This window comes from Lissotriton vulgaris, chromosome 6, assembly GCF_964263255.1.
Source record: "Lissotriton vulgaris chromosome 6, aLisVul1.2, whole genome shotgun sequence".
Classification (NCBI taxonomy): domain Eukaryota; kingdom Metazoa; phylum Chordata; class Amphibia; order Caudata; family Salamandridae; genus Lissotriton; species Lissotriton vulgaris.
The window spans coordinates 772,307,871-772,322,275 of NC_141694.1; the positions used below are offsets into that span (position 1 = coordinate 772,307,871).

The window sequence follows — 14,405 nt, forward strand, 5'->3', positions numbered from 1 at the left end:
TTGCGGAGTCTTTGCACCTAGGGTAGAGTCTCCGTGCTCACCACACTCGGCGGATTCTCCGTGCAGCACACACTCTGCAGTGTGCCGTATGGAGACTCTGGCCCAAGTGCGGAGAGTCCACCACAAGTGTGGAGACTCTACAATCATTACTTTATTAGTTGGAAGTCCCTTTCTGAATCTGGCATATCTGTCTATCTATCCTCTTTCATAGGAGAGTTCAGATGAATACACAAAGGCCACCTACCAGATACATGGCCATAGATGTTTATCTTGAAAAATATAAGAATATTTTATTCACTTTTTGCAACGTCTTAGTAGTAGTAGTAGTAGTAGTAGTAGTAGTAGTAAGGGTAGCAGTTAACAGAGATGAACACAGACCCCATCACAAGCATTTTTTTGGAATGACGTCGTACCCTACCTTTCCTTTTTTTTGCCTTAATCCTTTTGGAACCAGATCATAAGGCAAGTGGGTAGTGATGATACGTGGTGATGGACGATTGATATGATCTACATTCCTAAAGTTGTATTCAATCCATGGGGCTTTGTCAACCGTTTGAATAGTTTCTGTTCCATTCCGGTAACCTTCATTATAAATTAGAGTTAAAATTTGCTGCATCCAAACGGTTCCTAAAGAAATCAAAATGTTCATGGTCAGGTCGCTGCTCGGTAATTTTTCCAGTGCAAAAATATAGGACAATTCAAAAGTTTATATTTTTTCATTGCATACCCTATTTGGGACTGTGAAGTATGGGTGAAAATCACAGTAGTTTGCCACCGCGAAATTTCAACCCTTTGTTTTAAGCATCTCTTATGGTTAGGAAGTTTGAGGCAGCAGCCCCATACTTCATTGTGCTGCTGAGTAATTGGCTTCTTTCTGAAATAATCATCTCTCCCTTTCTTAAAACCGTGTAATTATACTAGATTCCCCTTATATTCTTAAAAAACTGTGCAATCACCAACAGATTAAATCATAAAAATTTCATACTACAAAAAATTAAAAACATGTCATATATCCCGTCCACCGTACTACAAGTCAGTCAGTCGGCCAAAAGATTATTCAGGAAGATATTGCCATAAAAGTACATCATTACATAAAAATAAATGACTCCAAATTTAAAAAAGCACAATAAACCGATGGTTCGAGACTAATTTTAGATTAAAAACTACTTATTGAAAACACCACGTATGCTGTTCATTAAAATGACTGCGTTACAGAGAACTTTGTGTACTTTTAAGACAGGCACAAGTCCATTTGAGAATATCCTAATACTAAGATGGCATCTTCACTAACTTATCAGAGCTACATGTTGACCAAATCCTCCCCATAACATGGTCAGATCATTATGTCATCCTGGCATCGCTGGCGATTCATGATTCCGCCTCCCCTAAATCACACTCCCATTCTCCACAGCAGTCTTTCCCGGTTTGGAGTGATAGTGATGCCACCAGACTAAAATCTCTTCTGTCCACTTCCACCCCCTCTCTCTCAGATGATCCCAACACTGCCACCATACAATTCAATGAGTGGGTAGGTTCCGCAGCTATTTCTCTAGCCCCTCTGAAACAACGATCCCGGAACAGATCCGCTCCATCGGCCCCCTGGTACTCAGAGGAGCTAAGAATTCAAAAACAGTAGTGCAGGAACAAAGAAAGGCACTGGCGGAAAGACTACTCCGCCGAGGCTAAAATTAAGTATAAAGAAACGTTGGTCAGTTACAAATCTATGATTCTCGAGGCTAAGAAAAAATACTTTAGCGACAAAATTGAACTTGCAAAAAACTCCAGTAAGGCACTGTATGAAACTACCAAACAGTTAGCCGGCTGCTCTCCAAATCTAACCCCCCCACCCTCTCAGTCGCTATGCGACTCCTTAGCCAAATTCTTTTATAGCAAAGTCAACGACATCTATGCTGCCTTTGCAAATAACACCAACTCCCCCTCTAATTCATCGACTACCCCTCGGACTGGACCTACTCTTTCTCACTTCAAAGACATTTCCAGCTCTCAGGTAGAGGATCTTATATCCACCATAAAATCAGGTTCAGCTCTGGATCCATGTCCTTTTAAAGTTTTACTTCCTGTAATTGAAGTGGTGCTGCCTGTCATCACTTCCATTTGCAATTCTATGTTTACCTCAGGTATTTACCCGACCACTCTAAAACAAACCCTCATCAAACCCCTGCTAAAAAAACCTCATCTTGACATGGACGACTTAAAGAGCTACCGACCAATTGCCAATCTTCCAATCCTGGCAAAAATAGCCGAAAAGGCCATGAACCTACAACTGTCGGCCTTTATAGAGGAACACCACCTCCTCGACGACTCCCAGTTTGGTTTTCGCCAATATCATGGGACGGAGACGGCTCTGATCAAAGCTGCGGATGATATAAGATCTATCCGGGATGCTGGGGGGACTGCAGTTCTAATACTGCTTGACTTGTCGGCTGCTTTCGACACGGTCGATCATGTCACCTTGATCGGCCGTGTCGAAAACATTGATGTCCAACATAACGGCAAGAAACTGTTGGTGTCCTTTCTGGCCAATAGAACACAGATGGTTACACTGGGATCGTTCCATTCCCCCACTCTGTCGCTGCCATGTGGAGTTCCTCAAGGCTCATCCCTTAGTCTGACACTCTTTAACATTTATGTGTCGGACCTGGCCAATACCATTCGTGCCCACGGGATGAGCCTGACCTCCTATGCCGACGACACACAGTTGGTTCTTGCCATTAAGAACGATGGACACAAAAAAGCAGCTGACCTCAATCAAGGCATGGTGGCAATTGGAAACTGGATGGCTTCCAATTGCCTAAAATTAAATTCCGACAAGACCGAAGTAGTCATTTTCGGTCATCTGACACCTGAATGGTCCTCTTGTTGGTGGCCCGCGTCATCGGGCCTTCCCCCTAAGCCCGTTAGCAAGGTGAGGAACCTCGGAGTCATTTTTGATGACCGTCTTACTTTTCTCCCTCATGCTAACCAGATCACTTCTGCTGCCTTCTACAAACTGAGATTAATTAAGAAAATCCTTCCTTTTCTCCCAGATTCTGCCGGCAAAACATTGGTCACCTCTTTGGTATTGTCGACCCTGGATTATTGCAATGCCCTGTTCTTGAATGCTCAAGAAGGAGTCTTGAACAAAATGCAATTAATCCAGAATTCAGCAGCTAGGCTCCTGGGCAGAATCCCCAAATTTCATTCTGTTTCTGCAACCATCAAAGAACTACATTGGCTACCCATAAGGAATAGAATAAAATTCAAAGTTTTATGCATAGTGTTTAAGGCCATGCATAACATGGGACCTGCTTTTTTCACTCAAAATCTGACCCCCTATTGTCCGCCCAGAACCTTACGCTCCTCCAGTCTGAATGATTTGGTGGTCCCACGCAGCAAATCTGTCTCATGGGGAGACAGAAGATTTCTTGTCTCAGCCCCCAGACTTTGGAATACTCTGCCTCCTTCGATTAAATCAAGCCACTCACTCTGGTCATTTCGTAAACAACTCAAGACTTGGCTTTTTAATCAGTAGACCCTCTCTTCCCCTCCTTGGTTGAATTCTGCAGACACAACAGCGCCGAGACGCCCAAGGGCCTTTGTTCGCGCTCTAAAAATTTCAATAATAAATAATAAATAAATAAATAATTAAGAGCAACTCTAATAAAATTAAAAACCGCTTGACACATTTCTACCGAATCTAACTGTTGTAGATACTGGAAGCCAATTTATACGATCTAAAATTCATAAGCTGCAAAACTGGTACTAAAAACCAACAGGTACATGCGTCAACCATTTTTGCGAGTGCAAAAGGCGTGATTCGCAAAAAATCACCCGTTTGCGCCCGCAAAAAGAGCTTCTGCGACGCATCAACCTGTCAGCCTCTCACAATTCAAGAAATCACAAATTATTAAGATTTCTTAAATTACAATTGCGTTTAAGGAATTGCAAAGTTTGATTCCTTAAATGCAATGCATGATGGAATCGCAAATTGCGATTTTGCTAATAGGGGGCGCAAATTACCATCAATTTGTACTTGATGGTAATTTGCAATAAAGTTGAAAAATGCACTAAAGGGCATTTTTCTAAGTTGTAGGTTACACACACATGTCCTTGGGGCATGTGTGTGCGCAACATGTGTGCACAAATCAATTTCAGGGGTGCAACAGGGTGTCCTTTTGACACCCTTGCACCCTTGAAATTGCATGCGCATAGGTACTCGCAAATTGCGCATGCAATCTCCCATTCATTCCTATGGGCTTGTAGGCCCATAGGAATGAATGGGAAGGCATTCCTAAATTGCGACCCGCAATTAGCGAGTCGCAATTAAGGAATGTTTGGAAATCGCTAAATTTATAGAGATTCCTATATGCATAGGATTTTGCAATTCCTTAATTGCGATTCCTTAATAATCGCAATTAAGGAATCGCAAAAGCATACATTGATGCATGTACCTGCAAGATCGTACCGTTTTAATAAGGGAACAAAAAAGCATACGATGAATGGTGGAGTTAACTGAGCGATTGTCGCAGGGGCACTTAGGAAGATTATCAAACCAGGTACCTTCTTACGGAGCAAGAAAAAGTATGTACAGAGCACAATTGTAACCTAGTTCTGAATTGCGGGTTCTCTATACACTTTAAGTAGAGCTTTAGCTCATATCGAGGGAATAGAGTGAGATATCTTTCCTGAGAGGTCATCCAAAGAGTGTTAGTTCAACGTATGTTCTTGCATTGGGCATAAAATAGAGTCCCTATCCGAACTGTCACCCTTGGACATATTGTTCAGGAATGGTACACAGCTCTGGAACCCCCAGGCTTCTCTTAATGTAGGCTAGCCACAAAATGCAAGCCACCTTGTCAAGGGCCGTGCAATCCACGATAATACATTTAGTGAGACCCAGAGCATGTGATTGCCACAATTTTACATATAATAAAAGAGGGACAACCCTTAAAGGTTTTCTAAATTGGTCAAACCAACCTTAGAATGACAAAAAAGATGGCAGTGCTTGAGGGACCTGAAAGTAATCTACTCAGAAAGCTGTTTTGTCATTTCTGAAAATTGTTGCTATTGCAATACCCCCACACACCTGCCCCATAAGAGGCAACTGAGATGTATTTAGATTGATACAAAGCAAGCATCACCTTTACTGGCCTATGCCCCAATTTTGATGCAAAACGAAAGTTTCCTTCAATTGCTATTGAAAGTTGGAGTGCTCTTAACGACAACCAAGGGCTCCATTTAAGCTTGGAGTCACAAGGGGCACCTTAATAGTTAAAGCTGGGCCATATAAGGGCTGTTGATCCCACTATATGATGATTTTGTAGTTTGGTACTTTTATGCCCACAGACTAAAACAAAAGACTTTGATCGATTAACGTATACATCTAAAGAGGTCTTGAAGTCCTAAAAACCATCCAACAGCTGCTGCGAACCATTTGCAGTCCTAGTTATGAGTACTGTGTCGTTGGTATAGAGGAGGGTGAGGATGAAACAGTTTCCCACCCTCGGTATGTCTGCCCTCTTTTAAAGAAGGTGCCCCTCGAGTCCATTTATATAGCCTTATAGCCGGCTATTAAAGGCCCGCTGAATCGTTAAAGGCCAGAGCCGAAGGCGAGGGACTTTAACGAGACAGCGGGACTTTAATTGCCGGTATAGCCCTGCTACGAAGGGCTATAAGGCTATTAGAACATTCTGCCACTAGAGGGCAGAATGTTCTAACAAATTAAACAAAGGCTTCTCGAAGCTCGAGGGGATATAAATCCCCTCGAGCTTCGAGAAGCCTTTGTTAGACATTGGAATGTTGCTCTGCGGGCCTTTACCGGCCCGTAGAAGCAGGGAGCACTCCATTGTCTTCAATGGAGCTCCCTACATTCCAATGTTCTAATATACATTAAAAATAAGAATGGAGTTAAAATACACTCTTGTCGGACTCCCTGACTGAAATTTATGGAGGATGTGCTGTCTCTAGAAGGAGAATAGCCAATCCTTACAGAGGTATCACAGTGTAAATAATGTTTGAACATAACTAATGGTTTTGATCCCTAAACTCTCTAAGATATTCCACAGTCCAGGTCCAGGAACGACTTGGCCTGGACCGTTCCTATGTGAATCAGGGTCAAGACTGAATTGCAAAGGCTGGGTTTAAACTGAATTGCCATGGGGGGCAAAACAATGATGGATTTAGGCCCAGATATGTGTACTAGGGTGAATGTTTCACATTGTACAACATTCTGTCCATCAATTGATATTGTTCCACTCTTCCAATCTGGCCAGGAGAACCCTGCCTAAAATCTTTATGGTTTAGTCCAACAGAGATATTGGGCGATAGCAAACAGGATTGTTTCTGTCCCCTTTCTTGCAAATGGGTAAAATGAATGGGTAAAATGAATGCTTCTTTCTATGTGGAATAAGAGGTACAGTTATTGCAGCACACACAACATTTGTGAGCAGGGATGCTCAGAGGTCTACATTTCCTTAAAAATATCCATTGAAACACTAATTCAGGCCTTCCTCTTTACCCTTTGCTCTTCCTGATGGCTAGAGCTACATCCTTGGGCCCGATGGTGAGGCTAAAGTCAGACCCCCTCCCCCTATCACTCCTTGTCATTTCCCAGCGACCTTGATCTATATGGGCCTCATTCCTGAAATTGAAAACCTGAGAAAAATGAGCGACCTTAGCTTCAGCTGTAATTAAGCAGTCAATCTTAGACGGGGTGCTCATACTAAACAAGGGTCGATTAACTACCTCCCAAAAAACTTTGGGATCCTTTGACTCCCCTGCTTTCAGGTGGTCGGCCCAGGCTAATTCTCTAAGTTCGAGTTTCATATCCCTGAGTTTAGCTTTGTTAAAAAATCATGCATATTTAATATTCTACTGACTTTTTGGGTGAGATTTTAGGGCCAACTTCAATGACTTGTGTGCCGAAGAACTAGCTGAATTAAACCATTTTTGATTGGGGTGGCACAGGACTTACTTCTTGAAGTTAGTGCTGAGGAAACTATATGGATGCCTTAGCAAAACTGTCTATTATCAGAATAGAGGATATAACAGTGGATAAACACCTGATCATTTATTTGTACCAAACTTTGAGCCATTACAGACATCAATAACTGGGCCAGGTTAACAGCTTCAAACCTAATGCAGATACCGCTATCTGCAGAGAAAGCAATAGGGACTGGCACTAGGTTCTTACCCACACCTGGCTGCTAACAATTGAAAGTAAGAATAAAAAGGCTATGGTCACTCAAACAAATTGTCTAAAATCAAGAGGCTATAAGCGTTTGAAATTATCATAAAGTCAATAATGCTTGTGCTCCACCCCCTATAAAAGTTGGGTAAGAGTTCGAAAGAACTAGGCAACACTGGTTTCAAAAAGAAGATCATTAATGAAAATCTATAGGCCCTATTCACAGAATTAACTTACTACAAAATCCTAAATTGTCTACCATTTCACAGAAGGTACTTACTCATTTTGGTATTCACAGAATGGATTTACTCATACTAACTTTATGTCCGCACTCGGGCTGGAGATTTCGGCCCGGTGGTGGAGATTCTGGCCCGGAGGTGGAGATTCCGGCCCAGAGGTGGAGATTTTGGTCCGGAGGTGGAGATTGGAATCTCCGCCACCAGCCGGAATCTCCACCACCGGTCAGAATCTCCACCATCAGGCCCGAATCTCCACCTCCGGGCTGGAATCTCTACCTCAGGGCCGGAATCTCCACATCCGAGTCGGAATATACGCCTCCGTGACGGAATATCCACCACTGGGCCAGAAACTCCGGCCCGAGTGTGGACATAAAGTTAGTATGAGTAAGTGCATTCTGTGAATACCAAAATGAGTAAGTGCATTCTGTGAATACCAAAATGAGTAAGTGCCTTCTGTGAATATCTTTTGTGAATACCAAAATGGTAGTAAGTTTAGGATTTTGTAGTAAGTCAGTTCTGTGAATCTGACCCATATTATTCAAGGTATCCCCATAAACTGTGTGCTTGAAATTCGTCTTTTACTGGTTGAACTGGTCATCCAGGCCACAGACCAGAGACTCCCGAAAAGGCGCAGGATACAGTTAAAATTGCCCACCCATAACAAACAACAGGTGCTTTCAGTTTTGCAACATAATTGGTCAGCATGTGTACCACATTTAATGAAGGATGGTTAAACAGATTGTAATAAAAATCAATAATGATTAAATCTGCTGGAAGTAAACCAGCCAATATCAGTATTTGGAGTCAAGGTGTCGGAAACAAAAGCTTTACCTTAGGACAAGAAAAATTAACCAAGATTAGAATGGCTAGCCCGTCCTTCGTCTTTCCAGCTGGGGATGGACTTGACTGGGTACAAAAGGATTGACAGACATCCACATAAAAGCCCTTAGTTGCCCAAGTCTCCTGTAAACAAATTATTTCAAAGCCCTTTATAAAATTGACCCAATCTTTGATAGACAGATTAGAATAAATAGCTGCAGTGTTCCAGCTAAGAGTTTATGGGGCATGGAAAACGGGATGATTTTTAACCTTAGTACTACTTTTTGAGGGGTTCTCCCCAATGTTGCCTGAGGGACAGCTGTATCCAGAGATGGGCGCATGGACCCTTTAATGACTTTTATGTCAAGTTTCAGAGAAGGAGGGTTGAAAGTAGTAGATTCCATATGTGATAAGACTATATCAGAGTCGGTTATTGATATTCGTTCAAGATTATTCAACTTGTTCTTTTGACCTGTAATATTCCTTGAGGGATTCCTAAGCCCTTGCCATTCTCCACAAGGGTTCATTAAATTGGGCCTGAAGTCCATTAAATCAATAAAATGGCGTGTCTCCAAGGTCCCCTCCATATTAATATATGAATCATTCTGAACAACCCCCTCCAGAATGGGGTGTAGTCAGTCCAAGTCCTCCAGGAATGCAAGAGCTTCAAAATAATTTTGGACTTCTACATTAAAAGTTTGAGACTCCACCCCAAAATATGGTGTGCTTACTTTTATGAATATGGATGGAAGAGCCTCTAGCCTAAAGAAATATCCCACTGGCAGAACCTGGGAGGACGCTAAACAGTGTTGCTGGGAGTAAAAATACTTTAATAATGATTCAACCATTTTTGGTAACTTAAAACTGATAATACTATCCGTAGGCACTTCCTTCTTCACAGGCCCAATCCAGGGAGTTCTTCTGACCATTATTATCTCCTTAGAAAAATCAGTGGGCCACCAGGATTTGTCCCTTAGCCAGTGAACTACTTTATTTGCAATAAGCTCTAAATGCTTAGGGGAAAGCACACTTCAGCTCTCCTGAGGTTTTTCTCCATGCAGTTAATCTTTTATAGTGGGGAGCCCTCAGGGACCCTGGGGGAACAAGGAGAAAAATACTCGCAATGGTACCCCCTGCAGTACAAAGTCCTAAACTTTGAAAACAACTGGCAGCCTGCCCAAGACTCAACTGGCTCCCCAAGTGAGCTGGGCACAGGGGCAGAGGCAGTAACAGCAGTGGGCTCTCGGCAAGCAGAGAGAGCAGGATCGAGGAAGTACCACATGCCGTAGCATCAATTCGGGTGTTCTACCCTCAATGGCCTTTCCAGAGTCTCCAGGCTCCACCGCGGTTTTCCACGCAGATCCTCGTCTCAGCGTTGGCCGACCACCTAGCCTGTGGGTGGGCACAAACACGGCAGGGGAGGCACAGTGAGTGATGGTCACTCATTTAGAAGTCCATAATAGCCTGTGGCAATTGTAATATGGCAGAAAGGGATATCTGCTATATTTTGCCAGAGTATCCTGTATGTCCAATTCCAAATAAAGCCCTGAATTTAGTAAACAATTAAACAATACATTTCACAGTTTGAAACGTATTTAATTGTAATGAAACGTTAAAAGTATACTAAATCAAAAATCTCACACACAACTCCAGTAGAACCTTAGAAAATAACCAAATATTGCTATTAAACATGTTGGGATGAAGCAGCAGCTCACATAGATATAATTAGTTATTTTACTGCCACAACCTTCATGAACAATCAGTAGTAGGTACTGTGGGTACAAGAGTGCTAGTCTCCATATTATATACGGTAAGCATAAAGTGCAAGTGTTCTGTGCTTAGTAACAGTTTGTTTTGTTTAGTATAAACAGATAAGCAGGGCTGAAAGTGCATGTTTAAATGCAGTTCACAAGCATTTCTTTTAATTTCCTTTTAGGAAAATCACTGAAATTCAGTTGCAGTCTTGGGCCCAGATTTATCAAGGGGTATGGTGAAGCTAGGTGATGCAAGCCCTTAAGTCAAATTTAGATAGCCATGCACAGCCACCTTGCATGGCTCTGCGTGGCTTAGTAAATCTGGAGTAGTGCAAGGCACCTTGCTTTACTCTGCATTGAGAAGGCTTTTTATGGGTGGAGCATGTTTGTCCCCATGCATCCACTCATTTTTATGTGTATTCCCAGATTTACTAAGACTAGTAAACTTAAGAATGTATCCAGGTGTAGTGTAACAACAAGGGTTATGTTTATTTGTCTTTGTTGTTTCCTCTTTTTATGTGTGCTGCATTCTCCAGTCAGAGGGAAGTGTTTCTGATGATTGTTTTTGTGCAGAAAAGGGCCCCTTCCTGCACAGAAACAATCCTGCCTTTAACACAGGTACCCTTGCACCATGGCGCAGTAGTGCCTGCTTTGGCACTTGGTAGCCATTAGTGCGCCAGTGCAGAGAGAGAGTAGGAATGCACCATATGTCAGTAAATATTGCTCTGTCTTGTGTTACACTGTATTGACCAAGACACGCCGGGCCACGCATAATGTCTTTGAGTGGCTTGATGAATCTCATTGTATGTTTTGCGCCAGCCTGCTTTGCCATGCGTTGTGCAGTGGGGTGCAAAACCTATATTAAACCTGGCCTTATATGTGCTAATCCTTTGTTGCTATTATCATTGCTATGAATGTGCAGTGCCGTCCATGGTGCTAAGTTGAATGTCTCATATTTCTGTCCAATGAAAATCATTTGCAAGAGGGTTGTCTAAAATGTAATAGTTTGATTGGTTTGCGGTGAAAGTAACATTTTAATACCATCAGACTCTATAATAACATGTCATGAAACTGTGTAATATCTTTGTCTACAACTTGATAAAGGATCTGCGAACACTATAGGGCTAATTACGATATCGGTAATTGCCTGATAACGATGCGACCGAACACTGTCCAGTCGCATACTCCCATTTCTGTATGGGAGCTTGTGTTAGAAAGCAAACATAAGGAGATGATGACCGGAGTGCTGAAACTTTTCAGACACTCACCTCCATTCACAGATCTTGGTTGAATCCATCATAATTCTTTAGCTCACTTCGCCACCTCAGTTCAGACCCAGCTATATGCAAATCTGTCTTGACCCTGTGCCTCATGGGAACAGCCCAGCCCGAACTGATTTGCATATAGCTGTGTCTGAACTGGGGGGGGCAAAGTGAGCTAAAGAATGATGATGGATTCAACCCAGATCTGTGACTGGGGGTGAGTGTTTGAAAAGTTTCAGCACTCCGTCCATCATCTCATTGTGTTTGCTTTGTTTGCCCTAAGTTGGCAGGTTATGCCCAGACGTGGGTCCCTTGCTCACTTTGCCACTGGATTCAAGCTAGCCTGGCTCATGAGGGCTGTTAACCTGAAACCTGTCCCAGGATGCTTCTTTCCGTTTCAAGAAAGACATGGATTGGCAGCTCAGGCTGGACTGTTCCCATGAGGCACAGGGTTCAGACTGATTTGCATATAGCTGTGTCTGAACTGGGGTGGCAAAGGTAGGTAAAGATCACCCCAGATCTGTGACTTGGGGTGAGTATTTGAAAAGTTTCAGCACTCCGGCCACCATCTTCTTGTGTTTGCTTAGCTTGTGTTATAGCCATGAACTGGCCGTAATACAACCGGACATAATACAGGCTCCCATAAAGAAATGTGTGTGTAAAACCTTTCACCCTGTAGCAGGCACTCCCTGGTGCTGGCCACACAGCGCAGGGGTTTACAGGGGGGTACCATAAGTGCCCCCTTGACCACTAACCAAAGGCCGTGGAAGCAGGGTCCCCAAAGTTGCTTTCCGACAGCCAGTCCATGTCGCAAAGGCCAGCACAGAAAGGCTGCCATAAACTGACATCGGAATCCACTGTCCACAGGGGATTACGGTGTGGTTTCAACCAGTCGGATGAGTCCGAGAGCCAGTTGGAACCTCAATGGAATGACTGGCTGGTTTACGCTCCAACCGCTGACATCGTAACTCAGTGGTCGGAGCCCAAACCTTCTGTGCCAGTCAGAAAGCTTCCGACTAGCAGTCGGAGGCATTCCAACAGACATCATAAGCAGCGCCTATGAGTGTAAAAACTGGAGTATTGGCTGAGGGAATAGAACTCACCTCAGATAAGAATGACAATTCTTGTAAGAGAGAACTACAAAAAAAACACTAAATTAACCTATACTTAACCATCTTGTAGCTTGGCACACAAGCAGTCAGGCCTAACTTAGAGACAATGTGTAACATACGTATGCAGTACTCAAACATTAATAAAGTAAAAACACAACACAAGAAAAATCAAAAGCCAATTTAAAATAGAGTAAAGTTTAATACATAAAATGATAGCAAAACAACAAACATCCAATAAATAGAAAGAGAGTTATGAATTCCTAAAGGTTAACATTCCAGGTAGCACCAAGAAGCATTGAGCAATACCTATGGCTATCTGGTCGTGCTAGGTCAGGTCAAAGCCAAAGTTAAGGCCGACCACAATGGAGCGTGGGTCAGATACAGGGACTCAATTTGGCCCAGTTAAAAGTTTTACCGTCTGACTTAGTCTCTGGAATGGAAGTCAAAAATACTCAGTGGGGGCACAACAGCAGGCTGTGGCCGATGAGGATTCCACATGATCGGATAGCTACTGTACAAAGTCTGGTTAAGCTGTTGATTTTTGTGAAAAAAATCAGAGAAAGTTCCCCCTCTTACCGGATATCTTTGGCTTCTTCACCCAATAAATATTTCTACCTTCACACTTAGGGCTCAATTAACAGTTTGGTGAATGCGTCACTCCGTCACAATATCGAAGGATATCCCATACACTGTATTGCAAGTACCATGGGATATAATGGATTTGCAATTCGGCTGACAGGTTATCCATCATTTGTGTGATGGAGTAACTTAGGGCCAGATGTAGGTAGCCCTTTACCGATCGGAAACGGCCGAAAATACCGATTTTCGGCCGTTTCCGATCGGTAAAGGGCTAGGGAGATGTAGGTGCACATATTCGGTAATTTTACCGAATCGTTAATATTACCGAATCGGTAAATTTACCGATTCGGTAATATTTAACGAATCGGTATAATTATTACCGATTCGGTAATATTTACCGATTCGGTAAAATTACCGATTATGCTATGTGGGTAGCCAATTTTACATTGGCAAATGGCTTACAGAATCGGTATTTTACCATGGAATACAAATCCATGGTAAAATACCGATTCCTGTGTACATGCACATCTGTGCATGTACACATGTGCCATGTGACAGACAGACGTGCCCTTAGGGCATGTCTGTGTGCCACATTGCACACATGCCCGTTTTGGGGGTGCTAGAGGGTGTCAAAGTGACACCCCCTGCACCCTTGACAAAATCGGTATTTACCGAATCGTTGAATACCGATTCGGTATTTGAATTGAATCCTATGGGCTTCAAAGGCCCATAGGATTCAATAGCAAATACCGATTCGGTATTTACCGAATCGGTAAATACCGAATTTTAAGGATTCGGAAAAGAATCCAGATGTTGGGACCTACATCCCATTTACCGATTTTGAAATACCGAATCGGTAAAATTCGGTATTTCAAAATCGGTAAATGGGATTTACCTACATCGGGCCCTTAGTCCACAAAACTCTAAATCAGTCCCATATTCACTTTTGTTGAGCTTGGATTCCTCCAGCAGGCTAAGGTAGCAATATGCAGTCAAACAGGGTTACACAAGGCTGGAGACCTACTCTGTGACATCTCACTGAAGGGGATTTGCTGCTGCAGAAAAGCTCTGAGCAGGAGCATCCTGAATCTTTGGCCAAGCTGCAATGCACCTTCATTGGATTGACTTGGAAGGTTTGTCTTCTGCCAGTTACCTAGGCAAAAAGAATTGTGAAGTTTTATAAGGCCCAGGTATGAGGTTTAGATGGGCGGAGTACACCTGACACAGGCCAATACTTCTGGGACCTCAAGAACATGACTTGAAGGTCAGGTCTCATTATACAGAAGCCAACAGCAGGGTTTAGAGCAGGTCTAATTGAAACTGGTCACCTGGGCAGTTGCAGGATAGGCCTCTGGAAGCTTTGTATGTCCGTCACAGAGGAGGCCAGCAAATGCCCCCTTAGAGTCATTTCCGTAGTGCTGGGGTCAAGACATACAGGTTCAGTCTTCCTTCAG

General features: G+C 43.0%; 1 protein-coding gene across 4 annotated transcripts in view; it reads right to left on the bottom strand.

The window, feature by feature from the left end:
- LOC147707961 (amine sulfotransferase-like) overlaps positions 1–14,405 on the bottom strand; it is a 571,190-nt gene that overhangs the window by 438,850 nt on the left and 117,935 nt on the right. For all 4 annotated transcript variants that reach the window (XR_015296627.1, XM_086926768.1, XM_086926770.1 and 1 more), the window contains exon 3: positions 419–627. Coding sequence is in view for 3 of the 4 variants with exons in the window: in XM_086926768.1 (XP_086782894.1) it covers positions 419–627 (209 nt within the window). In the remaining variant the exon portion in view is untranslated. The remainder of the gene's footprint in view (positions 1–418; positions 628–14,405) is intronic.